This window comes from Idiotropiscis lumnitzeri, chromosome 20 (assembly GCF_059441095.1).
Source record: "Idiotropiscis lumnitzeri isolate Australia: NSW breed Sydney's pygmy pipehorse chromosome 20, RoL_Ilum_1.0, whole genome shotgun sequence".
Taxonomy (NCBI): domain Eukaryota; kingdom Metazoa; phylum Chordata; class Actinopteri; order Syngnathiformes; family Syngnathidae; genus Idiotropiscis; species Idiotropiscis lumnitzeri.
In genome coordinates this window covers 5794329-5814563 of record NC_142410.1, presented here as the reverse complement: position 1 = coordinate 5814563, position 20235 = coordinate 5794329, and the positions used below count along the sequence as shown (strand labels likewise).

The 20235-nt window shown below is 40.8% G+C and overlaps 1 protein-coding gene and 1 long non-coding RNA gene across 2 annotated transcripts; both read left to right on the top strand.

The window, feature by feature from the left end:
• Positions 1-500: 500 nt before the first annotated feature.
• LOC148317284 (uncharacterized) lies at positions 501-4563 on the top strand. The gene is made up of 3 exons (XR_015840092.1): positions 501-620; positions 3408-3523; positions 4520-4563. It is a non-coding gene; the product is annotated as an uncharacterized LOC148317284 (long non-coding RNA).
• Positions 4564-8004: 3441 nt separating this feature from the next.
• Positions 8005-19865, top strand: cdc42ep1a (CDC42 effector protein (Rho GTPase binding) 1a). The gene is made up of 3 exons (XM_088284930.1): positions 8005-8104; positions 14422-15303; positions 18228-19865. The coding sequence occupies exons 2-3, from the start codon at positions 14832-14834 to the stop codon at positions 18905-18907; spliced, it is 1152 nt and encodes a 383-aa protein (XP_088141056.1). The 5' UTR covers positions 8005-8104; positions 14422-14831; the 3' UTR covers positions 18908-19865.
• The last annotated feature ends 370 nt before the right edge of the window (positions 19866-20235 follow it).

The following is a 20235-nucleotide window of genomic DNA, read 5'->3' as shown; positions in this document are numbered from 1 at the left end:
CGGAGTCAGACATCTGAGCTTTCTTGATTTAAATGATCATCATATTGAGTAGTGACCGAGAGTGACTGGCCACCACGTAGCTCCGCCCCCCCGGTGGCGCGCGATGCCGTCTTTATCCATTCTGTCCTGTGCTGTATTGCTGAAGAGCAACAAAACACTGGAAGCTATTTAATCTGCACTGCTTGATAATTAATCTCATGTTAAAACATTCTGAAAGTTTACTTCCCTTTAATATCTCGAAACTGACATTGTGGCCTTGTTCAGGTAATGCACTTTTGGAAAAGAAAGTGAAGTGCAAAGCTGGTCCAAACTGCATAGGTTTGTGTGGGGTGTTAGCAGAGACAGGAAGTGAAGGTGACGGGCTCAAGAATGTGTCTGCTCCCCGGCTCCGCCCACAGGAAATGCCAATCCGGCCTGTCGGAGTCTGCAGTGATCAAAATACTTTTAGTGGAGACTGAATTTGGTTTATGACGGAGGACAGGATGGGATGGACTGATGGAGGAGGAGGTTACTCTCCTGCAATCCGTTTAGATAAGGTGACGTTTGATGGCTTTTAAAGGTGATCTGGTGCTCTGGTTGGGTCAGGGAGCCGACGACTCTGGGCCGCTGAAGACTAAACAGTGAGCGCACATTCCTGAAACTCAAATTAATCACTTTGCAGAAAAGGCATGCACAACAAAACACAGATGGGAATATATAAAATGCGGCTCCATTCTCTCATCGCCTTGAAATGTACGACATTAGCTTGGCCCGCTGTCGTCTTTGGGTTTTGCGAGCCCCCGTGAGTCTTTTTTTTTCCTCTTTGCTCTGTCATTATTATGCTGCCAATATTTCCACCGTAGCCTTAAGCCACCAATGTGATTATACAACACTCTAAGTATTTCCAGATACCTTTGGTTAGACGTTTACGTTTCTTTCCGAACTCTGATGTAAACGACCAAAGCTGAGTGATGGCCTCTCACTGTTCCTGCAAGAATCATCCTGAGGGAAATGTAGCCTTCGAAAGACAGTGAGGAAATCAAACTGTTGAATTAAAACAAGATGATTACTTATTCTGAGTAACTGCCGTGACCTCTTGCCAGATAACGTCTAAATCAGAGATAAATCTACTCCCCCATTCTTACATAACAGTTGAGAAGACAAATGAAAAAAAAAATGAAGAGTCATGTTTATGTTCCCGAATTTATTGGCGTCTTCTCTGGCCGGTACTCTATTATTGTTTTTTTTGTTTTTCCTGTGTGTGAAACGAGCAAGGCTAACTTTAAAGGGGAAGTCAACCTCGAAATTCTCTTGACAAAAATTTATTCTATGCAGACCCACTAATCAAAAAATGGCATTCTTATTAATATTACATTTATGGAAAATGAATTAAGCAGCAAAATCCACCTATTTTTGTACATCTCTGGGGCGGCCATTTTGCCACTTGCTGTCGACTGAAAATGACATCACAGGGCTCAGCTAACAACCAATCATGTCTCCGGTTCAGAGAACAGATGAGCTGTGATTGGTCATAACCTGAATCCTGAGTAACTGTGATGACATTTTCAGTCGACAAAAAGTGACAAAATGGCCGCTCCTTGAGATGGCTAAAAACGGGTGGATTTTGCTGCTTCACTCATATTCTGCAAACACAATATTAATCAGAATGTCATATATAGACTAATGAAAGAACATAGAACATTTTATTGCAAAAAAAAAAAAATGTGGGTTGACTTCCCCTTTAATCTTTCACGACCAGCCCAGGTAAAATGAATGCACTTTTTGGCTTCAATGGCGGTGAATGAGCTAAAAGGGACAAAAGAAAATGTGTTTAAGCTCATGCAAATAAGCCGTTCTTCCTTTCCCAATTCCACCTTTGTCCAAAAAATATGTACTAAATACCAGGGAACACAAATTGTCATCCATTCATTTGAGATGGAGGAGCCTGCGTTTTCATGGCAGCGTGTAGCGTGGCTCGAGCCGAGATTAATGCAGGGTGGAGTCCATTCTGCTTCCTCAGCAAATCCTTTATTTCTGCTCCAGAGCAAAACAGCAGCATTTACATTTTAAGATATAACATTTTTATAATCCCATAGAAGGAAAATTGTGTGTTTATATATGTCACGATAGGATGAGTATTTTTCTTGCGCTGACAAAAAGCTGGAAAGCTACAAATAGTTGGAGAAATAAATCAGCTTTTTTTTTTTCGTTAGGGAGATCCCACTGTTGTACCAAACGTAGACATAGACGTACAATGAAGGATGAAAATAGTTCCAGTCGAGAACGTACAGTCTGAGAGTTTTATAAAGTGCAAAGAACACTGTTGAATTTACTTCAATTAACCTTTTTATATATATATATATATATTTTAAGTCTAATCAGATCCAGTTAAAGAACTGTATCAGATAGATCGTAAGACTTAAGAATGTACAAATGTGAACATTTTCCACCAGGAGCAAAATTCAATTAAGTCATGTAATATGTAAAACCATCGAGGCCTTTGTTCGAAATTCCCGTCACGTCTGGTTTCATTTTGCACACCTCCTCTCCACCCCATGTGCCTCCAGTCGTCCTCATTTAACATTCACATGCATTACATACATTTCAAACTGGGATGCGATGCTGATTAGCTTCCTGGCAGGAATGCCGCCGCCCCGCGCGACACATCCCTCCTGAAGGGCCCATTAGTGGGTGGAGCGCCGTAGCCACCGCTGTTTGTTTTGCACTGTGTCCTTATTTCCGTGAATTCTGACCTGACAGGAAGAATGGAGGGTGGACGGGACAATGGACTATTGTAAAGCCGCACTTTATGCGCTTGCAAGGCTTAAACAGGAAAGGGCAGCCAAGACGGACACACACACACACACTACCGTGGCGTTACCGTTGCTATGTCTGCACACTCTCATCAGGGCCTCACACGCAATTCAAAACTTTTACAGCAGCTTGTGGGCTACCTGAACACATCCTAAAATATTCTCATTTCTGCCTGATGAGAACTATTTGCAAGATTCTGCATACACACGACCGCAGCTGACCCTTTGACCAATGAGAGCAAATAAGGCATGCTGTGCCTGTGCCAGGAAAACAAAAATGTCCCAAAAAAAAAAAAAAAATAAATCAGCATTAAAAAATGCCCATAAAAGGGGTGGCAAAGCATGATGGAGATCACCGCGGTAATAAGTTGTTATAAGTTGATTTATGACTCCTAAATCAACATGAAAACTGCGGCTGGAGATGTTTGGTATTTATTTAAATGATATTTGGCGTGCGAACCTTCATAAAATGACTATGTAATCATAATGGAATGGAAAATGGGAAAACACAAAAAGATAGGATGCACTGAAAATGTTATTTCAAGAAACACACACACACACACACGCACAAAGACTCAACCACTATTTTAACTCTGATGTCCATTTGTGAACCAGCGACCTTGAAAGCTTCAAGTAAGAATCAAGGACAAATGATTGATGAGCCCTGACCGCTTGTCAGATGAGCCAAAGGAAAAGATGTAAAGGAAGAGAGGCTATTTACAGACACGGAGGTATGTGGCGGAGCTGCGCTCTTTTCCTCTGTTATGTGCGCCTGCGTTTGAATTCATCGGATTGTGAAGAGACGCCTTCCTGATTGGTCTCATTAAAAAAAAAAAAAAAAAAAAAGCCGATGTGAATTAAAATCGCTGGCAATAACTCATGATATAAGTTCCGTCATTCGTTGTATTAGTTATTACGAGTCCGCTTTTTTCCCGAAATGTGCATATTCTTTTCAATAATCTTGTGGTGTGTTGCTGTTTTTTGGTTAATCTTTCCAGTCTGGAATCGCCCCCACCCGCAACAGAGTTTGGTTTTATTTGAATGCTGTCAGATGCCAAACGGCTTCGAGTGTGATTTGATTCACTGTCCCATAATTAGTTTGCATAATGAGAAGCTTAGCTGCATCGGAATAACAGTGTTAAGATGTTATAGGTTGTTTTAAGAGAGAAAATAATTGTCAACATGTGTAATAAGGAATGTCGGTCAGTCGTGCGCAAATACAATTTGATTCTTTTCTCTCAGTATGTTCAAAAATATTTTTCTATCAGTCTAAGTGAAACAGACAAGAGTACAATAAAAACACGCAATCAGGAGTTTGTGTGAATGAAAACAAGTCCGTTTGCCCTCCCGCTAACCCACCACCAAAATAGTATGCGACATAAAGCGTGAACTTGTGAATGCATAATTGCAAAAAAAAAAAAAAAAAATCCTCGACGGAGAAAAGCGAGCAAACAAGCACTTGTGTCCACTGCAGACTCCCCAGACGGACATTTGGTTCCAGACTCATGAAAAACAGAAGCCACTGTTATTCTGAGTTCAAATTAGCTCACCAAAAAAGATGTTGGGTTCTCATTTAAAGCAGTCGGGTTTGCAGAATTCCGTCTGGATTTGCAATGAAAAAAGATGTGCTTCGGGAAGGAGAATATTAATCAGTATTTAAATCTGCTCTATGATTGGACGGAGACCAGTCCGGAGTGTAATCGGGCTTTCAATGTTGTCGTCCTCAGCCGTGATTAAAAACATGGCAAGAAAATCTACACGACATGACGGCAACAATGATCAACCAAATAAAGTCGAGCGAAATTGACGAGACAACGAGGCACACCTGGGCAAGAAACAAGCGGCTGGAGCTGATTGGTTGATACGAGGACGTTTTGCTTTCGTAATCGTTCGACGGTTTCCATTGAAGTTCGACACGTGGCAATGTTCAGTACGAGTCGATTTAAACAAAAAATCTTCACCGTTTAATGTTCTTGCTTCTTTTCATAAAATCTTTGCTCCATTTCATCAAATGGTGCCATTTGGTGAATTACGACAAAACAAATAAAAACAAGAGGACATTCTTTGCATCATTTGCAGGGGTACTTCTCAAGGAACCCCGTGGAGGGACGTGTTTGTTTGACCTTTTGGGTTCAAAAAAATGGTTTTGTTAATCTCAATTCCAGAAGTGTAGCGTTCCATTTTCTTTCCAACAACTCTTATCTTCCATTTTGAGTGTATGTTAACAACTCAAATCAGTCTGTCTTAGTTCAATTTCTCTTCGCCAAACCATAAAAACACATAATTATGGAACTTTTCATGTAAGTGCACAAATTACGCCGGTTCTTAACGCTGTATAATTCTGCTGTACAATAGACTTCCCCCCCCCCAAACCGTTGGCTATAATTTCAGAGCACTGTCGTTTCGTCCCTGAAAATGATTCCATGGTCTCAACGTCTTTGAAACTGAATTTAGTTGCGTGTCACGTCGCTGGAACAACTTTTAAAGTATTTGGCAGCAAGATCGAAATTTCCTAGCTTTCTTATGCTTTTCTCCTCAAACCAAATTTAAATCACGTCTTCTTTTTATTCATACCATACTTTATTCGAATTTACTCAGTAACAGCCACTCAACATTTAGATCAGGCGTGGCCAAACTATGGCCCGGGGGCCACATGCGGCCTGTTAAACGTTTTAATCCGGCCCGCCGAACTTGAAAAAAATGAAATTATTAAATCTTGTTAGTGTTTTATTTTTGAAATACTGTGGTGTGTCAATGACGGATATTTTGTTGTAATGCATTTGTTCACTTTCATTTAAATTTTAAGTTTTTTTCTCAGATGAGGTGAGGTTACCAAAACACTCCATCTATCTACTCTTGGTCTGGCCCCTCTGTCAAATGTTAGAACTCATTGTGGCCCATTACGAGGGAATATGCGGATCGCACTGAAAAAAAAAAAAAAGTTGTGTGACATTAGCAAGACTGACTTATTCACCGGTTGTGAAATCTATACTAAAGTTCAACTCAGCGAGAGGTGACTAATGCTAAAGTTTAGCATTAGCATCTTTGATCATGTTTTTGACCTTCAAACCGGAACGCTTTGGAATGTGGGCGAAACAGCTAAAAACTAACGTGTTGTGCTTTTAAATGATTTACAGGCGGCCGTCGCTGCGGTCAAGCCGTTCGCCATTGTGTTGAAACCCGCAGACGGAGGATGTGTGTGAACCAGACATCTTATCTCCATATTTGGGCTTTCAAAACAAGCGCACACACTTTTACATGTGACAGTGTCATTAGTGGAATGTCTTCAGATCATCATCCTGGAAAACATTGTTTCAAAATATTACAGACAAGTAACGGTCGGTACAGAATGAGTCAAGTGTGACTTTTAATGCGCGCAAATATGTGACCTCTGTCTCCATTTTTTGGGACCTGACAAGAAACTGTAACCAAAGTCTTACATACTATTTTTTTTTTTTTTTTTTTTTTTAGAAGGAGCGCAAAAGGCTAGCATGCATGGAAAGTCCAGATGGGAAAGCGAGCCCAATACAAACCCAACGGCATGGGTGTGAGAATTAAGAGGCAGGCAGGCAAAACATTAGATGCTTGGGCCGTCTATAAAAAGAAAAGGACAGTTTCGAGCCAGTTAGTTTGCAGCGACGCGGGAAGCGGTCGCAAGAGCCCATAAAAACAGCAGGAAAATTGTAAACACGTCTATTAAAGTGAAACAGATTCCAAAAAAAAATAAAAAATAAAAAAAACATTTCAAATGCACAAGTGCCCAACAAATGAGGAAAAGGAAAGTAGTAGTACAGCTACTCTAACGTAACAATTTACGCTACTATAATGTATCCGTTTATTGAATGCCGGGAGAATCCTTAAAGGTGCTGCTGTGAACCACTGCTCACGCCCAGACACTCACACACACTGTTCCACAACAATATGTAAAATATTTTCGATATTGTGTTTAAAAAAATGTATTTAACGAAGCGTACTGGTTAGTAGTTCTGTCAGAGGGAATGTGTTCAAGCTGGAAGTTGGGAAACGGAGCCAACTTTTTGCCCCATGAGGTGTGTGTGCCAGAGGTGGCAGATGGAGACTAGCCAGACATACTGGAAGCAAAAAATTGCACACTGACATGTCCAATAGCGCCACTCGACACAGATTAGACGTGTGAATCAAACATTATCTGTCGTGAGAGGTCAAGCCGTTCTTTTCTTGAAAGGCCATCACTCACTATCCCGATTAAAGGAGACGTATTGTGCATCGCAATTTAAAACTTTACTTGGTGTATCACTGATCCTGACTTACTTAGGAGCTTTAACGACAGAAGGCCCGAGGACGACGGGGCGAGGATGCTCGTGTTCCCGTAGATAAGGAACGCTTTCCTGTCGGACAGGTCAGCGCGCTACGGCTGACGGGAGCATTTCGAGAACATTAAACTTGATCAAGTCAACTACCGCCCACGATAATCGTTCACAAGAATTACGTCTTAGTGTCTCCTTACATTTTTTTTAGATAAATATTAGTAAATACTTGGTGACTTTCATTGTACGTCGTCACTAGGCAGTAAAGCCTTCTGCATCACAGGATGTCATAATTTAGTGGTGGATTCTGGAAAAATTTTCATAATGCTGCAATTTCCTTTTCCTTATAGTCAGCAGATACTCAGCTGATGCAGTCGAGTGATTTCCACTTGCTCATCTTGTCGTGGCAGTTTCAAATAGTTTGGCTTTTTTCATGAGTTAGTTTTTATTTCATTTGGAATTCAGTTCCTTTTAATTAGTTTTTTTTTCAAAATACTTTTTTTTTTTAGTTTTTAGTTTTAGTATTAGTTTTTTTTTTAATTCATGGAGTGTTTCCTGAGTACAAGATCCGAAAAAGTATTACGTAAAGTAAAAAAAATAATAATAATTTTAGAAATTCTCAAACCCCTGTTTGAGCTTGTTTCTTCTGTACTGACACACAACAATGCCAAAATAAATACATTTAAAATTAATTTATTGATGTGTAATCAGTTTTTTTTTTTTTTTAATCTGAATTGAAATTTTGAACCGGCAGTGTAAATCCAGCCAGAGATCTTTAAATAGTGCTGTCAAGTCATTTTGGCAGTTTGTCGGAGCACATCCCATCAGCGTGGACGGGACTCCTTTCGGTGGCTCGGACCTTTGTCCCGCCCCTTTCCCCGTCCTGCACGCTTTGCTTCGACACACACGCGCACACCAGTGGCAGTCTCCCGTCGAGCAATCAGCGCACACGGACCAACTTCAACGCTATCCTTTAAAGGAACATCACTAAAGTCACTTTCTACATTTTTTTTTCTCAGTTTTTAGGTGAGTCGCTATTCTTTATTAATCAGCAATATTGGAGTCGTCTGTGCTGCAGAATTTCTATCATAAACACAACTGTAGTTTGCGGCTTTTTTGTGCTCTTCTAAAATTTTGTGGCGTTTTGCATGCATTTTCAATTTTCAAATAGTCTACTTTTTATCTAAATGATAACTTTTTCATGCACTTTCTCGGATTCTGGCTGCACAGTTGGTGTTAATGTCCGGTGTTAAAAATTGTAAAAGAGCCTCCTCGGATTTCGTGTGTGAAACTAAACCCTGCTTGCTGACATATTTATACACCGCCGCCGCCGCCAGCAGCAGCAATTGTGTAGATCATAATTACTATACCCTTGCTGCAGACGATTATATTACCTTATAATTCCAAATTCCTCCACATAAACTAAAATGAATTAGGCTGCATCGGGATTTAGAGATAACATTAAGTGGGCTTGAGGTGTTTTAATTAGGGACCATAGCAACACTATGTTGGGAGCAGTGGCCTTATGAGCGCCAAACCCTGAGGGAGACCACTGTGTGAAATGCCACACACACACACACACACACACACACACAGGCCAGCTGGAAAGCCAACAGACAAACATGAGCACAATCAATAAAATTTTTTTTTTTTTTTAAATCCAGCCTGCCTTGGTGCAAAACGTGTCTCAAGAGAGACGTGTTGTATTTGTGTCACAATGCGATTGTTTCAAGTTGATTTCAATTTTGTGTGTCTGGAAGCAGCAGCGTCTCCACACAGTGTGGCCGTACAGTACATCCGACATTTCCTGCTCCCGTATGAACTCAGCCACATGCGTCATATGTTTTTTTTTTTGCCTCATTACTTGTAGGTAGACACGTTTTCCTTGTTTTTTTTTTTGTTGTTTTTTTTTAAACGAAAGTTTAAAGTACATTCCTTTGAAGCATGACCCTTGGTGACCTTCAAGTGTCAAGGAAGGGGTCCGTTGCAGACGTGCGAACTTTGAATCCATGTGCTTTGTTTGTCTTTACACCGTTGGATTCCCAACCTTTTTTTTTTTTTTTTTTTTTAGACCATTTGATCTGTTGCTGAAAGTATTTCAGTCTGGCATCATTTGTATGTGGATTTTTTTAAACACTATCTTAGATAAGTGAACACATACTTTATTGCTTGCGAGATCTATTAGTTGAAAAAAAAAAAAAGTTTCATTTCACCAGACAGAGCCAGGCAGTCACATGACTCACATTCACAAGAAGCACCCCTGACCCAACATTCAATCCATATACAAGCTCACAAGCTACGAAAAAGAACAGCTGTCATCGGTATCTGCCTAAAAATATTGACAGCCAAAACTGCTGGGTTGGGCGAACTTTTTGATTGGCGGGCCACAATGGGTTCTAAAATTTGACAGTGGGGCCGATGGATGGAGTGTTTTGGTAACCTCACCTCATTTGAGAGAAAAAATACATTTAATTTTAAACGAAAGTGAACAAAAGCATTACAACAAAATATATGTCTTTCACACGCCACAGTATTAAAAAACTAAAACATTAACAAGGTTTATTCATTACATTTTTTTCAAGTTCAGCGGGCCGGATTAAAACGTTTAACAGGCCGCATGTGGCCCCCGGGCCGTAGTTTGCCCACGCCTGGCCTAGAGGAACTCCATGTCAAGCTAGTTGTTTCGTGAGTGTTAAAAAGCTCATTTAATATCATTTTGTGTGGCTGAATATCAGAAGGTACTCAGCAGGTACTCAGTACTTGAGTAGATTGTTTTTTTTTTTGCGATACTTTTAATTAAAGGGGAAGTCAACCCAAAACAAATCACTGCAATAATATGTTCTATGTGCCTTTGCGAGTCTAAAAATGGCATTCTGATTCATTTGGCGGTTGTGGAATATGAGTTCAGCAGCAAAATCCACCCATTTTTAGCCATCTCAGGCGGCAGCCATTTTGTCACGTCTGTCAATTGAAAATAACATCACAGTTGCTCCGGGCTCGGGTCACCAGTTTTCTGAAGCTGAGCTATGATTGGTTGTTCGCTGAGCCCTGAGCAACTGTGATGTCATTTTCAGTCGTCAGAAGTGACAAAATGGCCGCCCACTGGCTAAAAACAGATGGATTTTACTGCTTAACTCATATTCCACAAATGCAATATTAATCAGAGGGCCATGTTTCGACTCATGGGCCTCTATAGAACATATTCTTGTGAAGAACATTTTTGGGTTGACCTCCCCTTTAATTCTATGGATTGCTTGAGTCATATTCGTAAGTGACAGTACTTTCGATTATATTGTTGGCTAATCCGCTGAAATCTAAAGTAGACACGTTCGGGTGTTAAAAGTGTTTGACAGTAACCTGTCATACACGTTTATAGATGATAATCAAGCAGTAATCTAGTAGCATTGGGTACTTAGTTTGAAAAACGACACCAGTCTAAAATGAGCCTGCCCGTAATTACAATCTCTGACGACGTTGTTTGGACACCTGGCCATTACGCCAACTGCTTCTCCTTTTGCAGCAGAATGTTGTCACCGAATATTTGTGACAAGAAAGCCCCTGCTCAAAATCTCTGCTTCCTTTCATCTTGAAGGCGTTTTGGAGGGTTTCTACCTCACCCAACTCATCCATGCATGTCTTTATGGACTTTGGCACGGTTATGCTGGGACAGAAAAAGGTCAATTTGCACACAGTTGGAAGCGTAGCGAAGTAATGTCCAAAATATCTTGATAGGCCGAAACTCATTTTTATTGCACAGTAGACACTAATTTGATTTTGTGAGCCTTGAATTTGAAATACAACTCAACTCCTGATGGATAAATAATGCATTAAAAATTTTTGTCTCGCGTGTTGGCTATTTCAGACGTCAGACCACTGAATTTGGATCTTGATCGTCATATTAACATTGGGAAATCGCTATTGAGCGATACTAAGCATGTGAGACTCAAACTCCGCTGTTGTACAGAGAAAGAAAAAATGTGGCGAGAAGAAAGGGCTGATGAACAGAAACAAGTTTATGATGTGCGGCGGCCATGCAAGAAGATACAACAAACAGCGGAGAGCTAGCGTGAATCTGGATATTTGCCGAAGGGTTGAACACGCTTTCTCGAGTGTTGTGCTTGGATTAAGCGTGACGGTTGAGAATGGAAAGCAAAAATGCGGCCTTATCTTGTATGTTTGTTCACCTGGTTAGCCGGGTTAGGGCCTGAAGGACATGAGCGGAGAGACGGTTAACAAAGTCCACTCATGTGGACCTACAGCGGAGTCGAGGAGTCAAATGTGCTTAAATATTCAGAGGATCGCAAAAAACACAAACAGGAAGACAGGATGGGAAAACCATTTGTGGATTTATTCAATTTCCTACAAGTACACTAAATTGTCCATGCACTAGTATGCCGTTTGTCTTCACTATTGAAACTATTTTTGTGTAGAATAATTTGTGCACACTCGTAAAAAAACTAAACATGTGATGCTTATTGACATTAGCGCGCTAATAGTTCTTCTAGTGAAGCGCTAGATGGTAATTAGTAGAATTTTGTAAGCTAGTAAAAATTTATAGTGTCACTCATAGTACTAGTAGCAGTTTTGCTCCACTAGTAGCATGCACACTAGTATAAAATTTAGCCACAGAAAAGAATGACGAGTTATCGCATCGATAATGGTAGAGTGATTTTTATAAATTTTTTGCTCTGAAATTCAAAGACAGTCCCAAGTACGTATTAAAGAGTTTATTCATACAAATTTAAACTCAATGTTATTTTTTACATAATTTTTGGCTTTACGTGGCCCTAAATGAATTTTGGACGCTGATTTCAGAAATGACTAAATTATTTTTTTTTCTCCGAGAACATCGCCTTTTTGCTCCATTTTCATATTTTGTTTTTATGTTACAAGCGATTTTGTATGTTATGTTATTCATAAATAGGCATAAATACATGACGATTGTTACATATTCTATTATTGCTATCTTAATAATGTTATGAGAACCCGATGAAAAATTAGGATTTTAAAAATCTTCCGAGCATGTTTTGACTCGAGTAATCCGTTTGCTTTTATGAAGGACAGCAGAAATCAGATCAGAATCACTGCTGGGAGAAATCAGAAGATTGGGACAATTACCCTGACCTTAGAAATTAAATTTGCTGCGTGACTAAAATGGCAACTCACTGTCATAAATACATACCAGGAAAAAAAATTTAAAAATTAAAAAAAATAGTAATCTGGTGCTTTTTCTGAGAAGCCCAAATCGCCAGACTTCTGCCCAAGTGACGAACATATTTCGGGGCACCAGGGATGAACATTTCGAGGATTATCCAGTTCCTTCAGGCAGACCACCGCAAGGATTATAGCATTAAAGCTGTTAGCGTATGTTTTTACAGCCTGTCGGTGCTTAACAGGCTATTTATCTGACACCCAAAAGAGTGTTTATGCGACCTTGCAAACACATAAACAAGTACAAATGAGAGCGGCAGAATTTGGCCTGAGGGACACGGAAACAGTTGAGCAAGCGCCTCTGCACTGAGGTCAAAGGTCTCCCGACGGATAACAGGCAGAGACGATACATCACGGCTTTCCGTAAGATCACAGTCAGGGTAATTCGCGACCCCATGTGTGTTCTCGTAATCCAGTGGGTTATCGCTTCTTGTTAAACCTTGCTAGAGATATTTTTTTTCCTGCCTGCGAATGTCCAGTTCAGTTCATGGGAATGCGCAGCCGGTCCCTGTAGGCTTATGCCATCGCTACTTCAACACATGTTTTTTTTTTTTGCAAGGCTTGATATGGCTCCGCTCATCACTGGTATGTGGAGCGTTTCCTCCCTCTCGGCTTCCAGATGCCGCTCTTAAAAGACCAGCCCAGGGGAAGTGGAGCAAAGGGCTTGGTGACTGCGGTCAGCAGCAAATTAGAAAGACTGCCTTGGACCCGACGCAATCGCCATCGCATGAACTAAAGCGAGTCATTAATGAAGCCAGACGGGGCACTGCAAAGTGGAGGAGGCCCGATTGAGGCTGTTGCGGTGCAAAAGATTTTTTTTTTTTTTTTTTAAAGAGAACTAGAGGAGCTTGTTGGGGCTCTTATGTTATCAAAATATTTAGGTACTGGCTCTCCATTACGGCTGTTGGCAATGAACAGCTTGTGAGAAAAACAACAGTTTCCTACACACGTACGCTATAAAACTGTCAAAGCGAGACAAATGGGCCAAAAATGAACTCCTTCGGGTCGTATTTAAAAAGGACAATAGAAGAAGATTTACTCTGCATGTTTTTATTGGGTTTCAGAAGTAGCCTCTGAGACTTTTATTCGCAACACAATGACTTTTGGTCTAAATTTAGCTTCTTCCCAACTAGTTGACATTTAGAGCAGTGATATATAAAAAGTGATATATATATATATATATATATATATATATATATATATATATATATTAGTGATGGCAAGCAATTACAATTTTTTAACTAATTAATCGTGAAATATTCCGTAATTAATTGCGATTAATTAATATTCTACAACTATTTTGGTGAAGCATTTAACAGTTATTTACTTGACTATTATCGTGTAATTAATGTAAAAAATTTTTTACAAGTATATATATATATATATATATATATATATATATTAGAGATGGCAAGCAATTAAATTTTTTTCTAACTAATTAATCGTGAAATATTCCGTAATTAATTGTGATTAATCAATTTTCTACAACTATTTTGGTGAAGCTTTTAACAGGTATTTACTTGACTATTATCTTGTAATTAGTGTAAAAACCACCAAATAATATTAATGTAAAAATCACCAAATATGAAAATTATTTAACAAATTAATCGTAAAAAATTCCATAATTAATTGTGATTAATCAATTTTCTACAACTATATTGGTGAAGCTTTTAACAGATATTTACTTGACTATTATCTTGTAATTAATGTAAAAATCACCAAATAATATTAATGTAAAAATCACCAAATATGAAATTTTTTTAACAAATTAATCGTAAAAAATTCCCTAATTAATTGCGATTAATCAATTTTCTACAACTATTTTGGTGAAGCTTTTAACAGGTATTTACTTGACCATTATCGTGTAATTAATGTAAATAAATCTTTTATAAGTATATATATATATTTATAAAATGTTTTATTTTTTTATTTATACTGAAGTCGTTAAATAGTTTGAGTACCTTTGCCTTATTTGACAATTACAGTTCTGACTTCTGTGATATAAAGACGTGTCGTGGTCTACCCGTGAATCTTCAACAACTCCCACAACACAAACTCCGACCGTCATCCGTTGCTTTCTGCAGCCTCCATTTTAAAGATAGCCCTTCTCTCCATGTTTTTACTTTCTGCAGACGCTCTTCCACGGTGTGACCACAGAAGCATTTGCAGCTGGACTCGGACCTATTTCGGAGCCGATGTCGACAAATCCAAAGCGAGGGAAACCAGGGACTTGACATCGCTCCAACTGGCCCGGCTTCTGCCCGGGACACAACTGCTCAGTGTTCCCTGCAATTTATGTTGGTTTGATTCTGCCAACTCCGCATAACGATGACCGGCAAAAAGTGGGACAGACTTTGGCTTGCAAATGATAAACATAGATAATATTACACTCGAGTATATAGTGCTGCAGGCCTCAGCTTTTTAGCCATTTAGATTACATGTTTTCAGAAGTTGAGGTAACGTTAAGAGTTGAGGTGAACTGAAGTCTTAGTTTCCACATAGTTTCAAGTTTAACGGAAAAATCTTTTTGCGCTTCGGAAACATGAATCTCCAGGAAAAGCTCTCGGGCCTTAAAGGTTTAGTGACACAGTCTCACAGCAAGCGGCGTTTTAAAGCCGACCTGACGGTGGACATGATCAGCCCACCGCTGGGCGACTTTCGCCACACGATGCACGTCGGCCGTGGCGGCGAGGTGTTCGGGGACACCTCCTTCCTCAGCAACCACGGCGGCTCGGCCAACGGGGGCAATGGGGAAACGGACTCGGTGTCCACCCCTGACAACAAACTTGGGGCGTTTTTCTCCAGGACAATCCGACAAATCAGGAGGGGCTCGGACAACAGAACCAGAGAAGGATCCAAAGATGCTTCATTGCCTCCTCCGGCCGTTTCTCCCATCATCAAGAACGCCGTCTCGCTTCCAAGGCTGGACGTGGACATGTATAATGGGAGCCCCACCGCAAAGGTGCTTTTTCCCAGTACGCAAAGCACACCAGGGGAGAGGATGAGTTCGTACGGTAAGCATAGTGATACAAAGTCTAAACCTTTACCGTCTATGGTTTGTCTGTGATTTATTTTGCTTTGGAAAGAATTTTTTCCCCTAAGAAATAATAATAAAGTTTTCCACGTTCAAACTGTTGAACCTTCATTAGCTGTACAAGCAATGTTTTTAGGAACATTATAACATCAAGGCATAAAAATTTCAAGTTCAACTCTTAATATTGAAACTAAAACAAACATTCATTTTCATGTTAAAAGAAGTTATCCTCGACCATGTTAAAAAAAAAAAAGAGTTCTCCTCCACACACACACACTTTAAATTAATAACTTATTAAAAAAAACACAGTTATTTAAGTATTCCTTGGCTCACACCGTCTTGAAATGAGAAACATTACATAACATCACTTTGAGGAAAAGAAGATTTCTGCACTATTCTCCAAATAAGACGCCAAGCAGGCTTGCTTAAAGTTCACTTCGTATACACATAAAACTAAATAAAATCAAACTGGATAATTAAAACAACACAACATTGAATCGAAATTAGATAATTTTGTCCAAAAAACCCCCCAAAAAAACAATGTCTGCTAGCTTCATGCTAACATAGAATGTGAAATGCAATAGACGGGCTAAATGAAATTAGCATTGATGTTACAGCAAAGTGGCTTAATAAGCATTTTCACCCCCCCCCAAAAAATGTTGGACAAATTCCAAAGTGTGTGACCTGAGGAGCAGTTGCCTGAAGATGTTCCATCAAGGCAATCTTTAGCATTAACTATGGTTCCGATTACAGGAAAGACAACAAACTATTAGACGAATTTCCAAATTTCCTTCTGCTCTTTTGAACATTTTAACATCTGCTGACTGTTTGGATTTTGCGGTTGATTCTTTGGACTCTCAACAACATTGATGACTCATGTAGCAGGCGTCTGTTTGCAGCAATTTAGCTTTGGAGCAAGTCCCTGGATTCATCGTCCTGGCCTCTAGCAGACCATGAAATGACGGTGTACGCCACAATAAGTGATAATATGTTAAAATGACAACAATAACAAAATCGTAAGGTCTGGAGTTACTGCTAAGAGAACTTTTTGAAAAAAAGTGTTGTTTTACAACGTGTGACACAAGGCACAAAATGGTGAAAATAGATCTCCTGCTGCTGGGTCGTGTGCACGTTGCAGTCATGCGACCGCCGCTACCTGCCGCCCGGCGGCAGACGCTCGCACATTGAAATAACATCAGCATCACCAACTGTGCTGCGCCATTCAAGCAGATCGTTTGGGTCCACCGCAATAAAAATGACCCCAATTGAATTTCCATTTACCGTGTTTTTGTGGTGTCAGCACATAATTCCGACGCATTAAGATAGACATTTGGAGCGGTGAGCTGCTGAAAGGCCAAGTGTTTCCCTGCAGGGGTTGTTGCTGAGTAACGCTGAGTTTGAAGTTAAATAATGATCATTATGAACGTAGTATATTTCTCCCTCTGTCTCTCTCTATCTCTCTCATTCCCTCTCCCTCTCCCCCTCTCTCTCTTCTCTCTCTCTCGCACTCTCTCTCTTTCTCTCTCCCCCCCCCTCTCTCTCATTCCCTCTCCCTCTCTCTCTCTTTCTCTCTCTCTCTCTTTCTTTCTCTCTCCCTCCCTCTCTCTCTCATTCTCTCTCTCTCTCTGGTTCTCATTCTCCCTCTATCATTCCCTCTCCCTCTCTCTCTCTCATTCCCTCTCCCTCTTCCCCTCTCCCTCTCCCCCTCTCTCTCTTCTCTCTCTCTTTCTCTCCCCCCCCTCTCTCTCTCTCATTCCCTCTCCCTCTCTCTCTTTCTCTCTCTCTCTCTTTCTTTCTCTCTCCCTCCCTCTCTCTCTCATTCTCTCTCTGGTTCTCATTCTCCCTCTCTCATTCCCTCTCCCTCTCTCTCTCTCTCTCTTTCTCTCTCTCTCTCCCTCTCTCTCTCTCATTCTCTCTCTCTCTCTCTCTAGTTCTCATTCCCCCTCTCTCATTCCCTCTCTCTTCCCCTCTCCCTCTCCCCCTCTCTCTCTTCTCTCTCTCTCTCTTTCTCTCTCTCTCTCTCTCTCCCTCCCTCTCTCTCTCATTCTCTCTCTCGCTCTCTCGTTCTCATTCTCCCTCTCTCATTCCCTCTCCCTCTCTCTCTCTCTCTCTCATTCCCTCTCCCTCTTCCCCTCTCCCTCTCCCCCTCTTTCTCTTCTCTCCCTCCCTCTCTCTCATTCTCTTTCTCTCTCTCTCGTTCTCATTCTCCCTCTCTCATTCCCTCTCCCTCTCTCTCTCTCTCATTCTCATTCCCTCTACCTCTCCCCCTCCCCCTCTCTCCCCTCATGTTTGAACATAAAAGGTGCAGCAACACATGTAGACAGAGAATATAACAATATTGCCCTCCATATAAACATTTAATACTGTGCCACTTGTACATATATTTCGAAAGAAAAATGTGCTTTGGTTGAACAAAGGTTGGGAAACATTGGGAAGCACCAGTTTCATTGCATTTTTCAAAAATTAAGATTGTTTGGACTACAAAGATTCCATAACTGAAGTGAGACAACTCTACTGAGGAATACATTGATTTGTTTTCTCAAAAGAAGCAAAGATGTGAAAGATACCATCTAAAAAAAAATAATAAAAAAAGGCTAATATATCTTCACTGGAAATTCCAAGTGTCACATGCACGCAACCAAATCCCAGAGTAATTCCATATGATTACGACAGGACGAAACGATAAATCCTGGTTGCTAAAAAACACAAGCGGGGGTCAAACAAGTTAACGCAGGCTTCCCGCTGTAAAGTCTGCGAAGACTTGGCGACCATGCGCAGAGCTGATGTGAGAGTCACCTGTCAGGTCTGCTCAATGACTTCCACAGATTTGGCTTTATATGTCACTTTTGGCGCATAAAATAAAGTATGTTGTGTATTTAAATATATAATTTTTTTTCTCCTCAGGTTTGGAGTCCGGCTTCGTCACACTTCCTCGTCTGTCGCGCTCCGAGCGTCAGCAGCCCTGCGTCTCCAACCCGGCCCCTCACTCGACCAACGTGCACCGCGGATCTCTGACCGACCCCGCCGACGCCATCCTGACCACGCGCTCTGCCGCCCTTGCGACCTCTGACTCCAAGCCCACCGCCTTCTCTAGCTCCTTCGCCTCCCTAACCTCCCTGGACACCTTCAACTTCGACCTGGGCCCCTCCCTCATGAGCGAAGTGTTCAGCTTACTGGACGGAGACAGTCACACCTGGGAGGGAGACGAGACGGGGTCGCCGTGGGGGCTCACCAACGAAGGATCCGAGATGGACTCGGCTACTATCTCTTACGTGGACTCTCTTCTGAGAGAGGACTGCGCGGGCCGGAAGAGTCCACAGGGGGCGGAATGGGATGACGACGGAAACGCCAATGAGATGAACGGAGTCGGTGTACCCGGGAAATTACCTGACGCGCTGAAAGGGGGCTCGCTTGAGCGAGTGAGGTTAGCCGTGAGGATGGAGAGCGAGCGCTTCCAGAGTGCCGCGGATATGCTCGCACGTCATTACGGCGGTCACAACAGGATGGAGACGGTGGATTCGGAGAGGATGAAGAAGATATCCTATAGCTACACAGATGAGGACGATGATGAAATCAAAGTTTGAGTTGTTTAAACAGGAGACTATAACTCATAATCGGATATACTCTTTGATTCCTCTATAACTTTAATCCAATTATCAAATCAGCAACTATGACACTCAAACCGCACATGGAGGAATAATGTTGGATTTACTGCATATTTTTTCCACGAATGGTGCCATGATTCATTTTGACCACAAATAGATCAAAAAATGAGGACTGACATATTTTCAATGTCAGCTTTCAGGTGAAATTGCACATTAAACCTAAAATGGCCTCCCGGAAACTCACAGAGGCACTCAGGCTGATGAAATAAAAGCATTTCACTGGCGCCATCTTGTGGTATGTTGGTGTCAAGGAACTACGGTGAAGTTGATAGAGGAGCTCTATTTAGACAAAAAGTAGTGCTTTGCCACCATTTTGTGGCATTTTGGTGCCAAGGACATCTGCTGAAGTTCGTTGAAGAATTTATTTTGGACAAAAGTAGTGCTTTGCCACCATTTTGTGGCATTTTGGTGCCAAGGACATCTGCTGAAGTTCGTTGAAGAATTTATTTTGGACAAAAGTAGTTCTTTGCCACCATTTTGTGGCGTCTTGGTGCCAAGGACCTCTGTTGAAGTTCGTTGAAAAATTTCATTTGGACAAAAGTAGTGCTTTGCTGCCATTTTGTGGCATCAATAGGCCACTCTCAACCTTTTCGGCAGGTGTCCCTTACTCACAGATGTCCACTATTACTTAATTAACTGGTAGTGTGCATTCTAAAGTTTAGAGAAGCTCAAAGTAATTTCACCTGTTTACTTTTGTGACTACTGTGTTGAGCCAAGGCTCAAATCAAAGAACACTAATGTTACTCAACGACGCACTGTGTGCAGTCAGCATACTCATGCGTCTCAGGCTTAACTTCAGTTCAGAACATTTCAAGTCGTTTTATTGAAGACTTACCTTTGATATTCATGAGAAGCCTTAAAATCATGATTTTTTTTTTTTTTTTTTTTTTTTTTTTAGAGAGTCTTAATGAATAACGATTATCGCATTACACAAATTGAGGACTATGACCAATATCACCAGTATTTGGTGTTATCAACTACAGTATAAGCTGTGCTATGTATTTGTTACTTTAATGCTGCGGATCTTTTTGTATTAACTCTGTGCACCTTTACCGAGGAATTGTAATGACTATGTTATAGCCTACAAATGTACATGAACGTATCAGCTGACTCCCCAATAAACATGTACTCATAAGCACCTTCAGAACACAGTGCAGTCCAACCTTATACGTTATGACATGATGATGATAATTGGAAATAAAGATGTTATCATTTGTGCATTTTGTATTGAAACTATCAAAAAGCCT

Bases quoted from the DNA above. Each gene is read 5' to 3' on its own strand.
- cdc42ep1a (XM_088284930.1), top strand. From the start codon at position 14,832: ATGAATCTCCAGGAAAAGCTCTCGGGCCTTAAAGGTTTAGTGACACAG. The intron at 15,304-18,227 runs GTAAGCATAGTG...TTTTCTCCTCAG, and splicing joins GGAGAGGATGAGTTCGTACG to GTTTGGAGTCCGGCTTCGTC.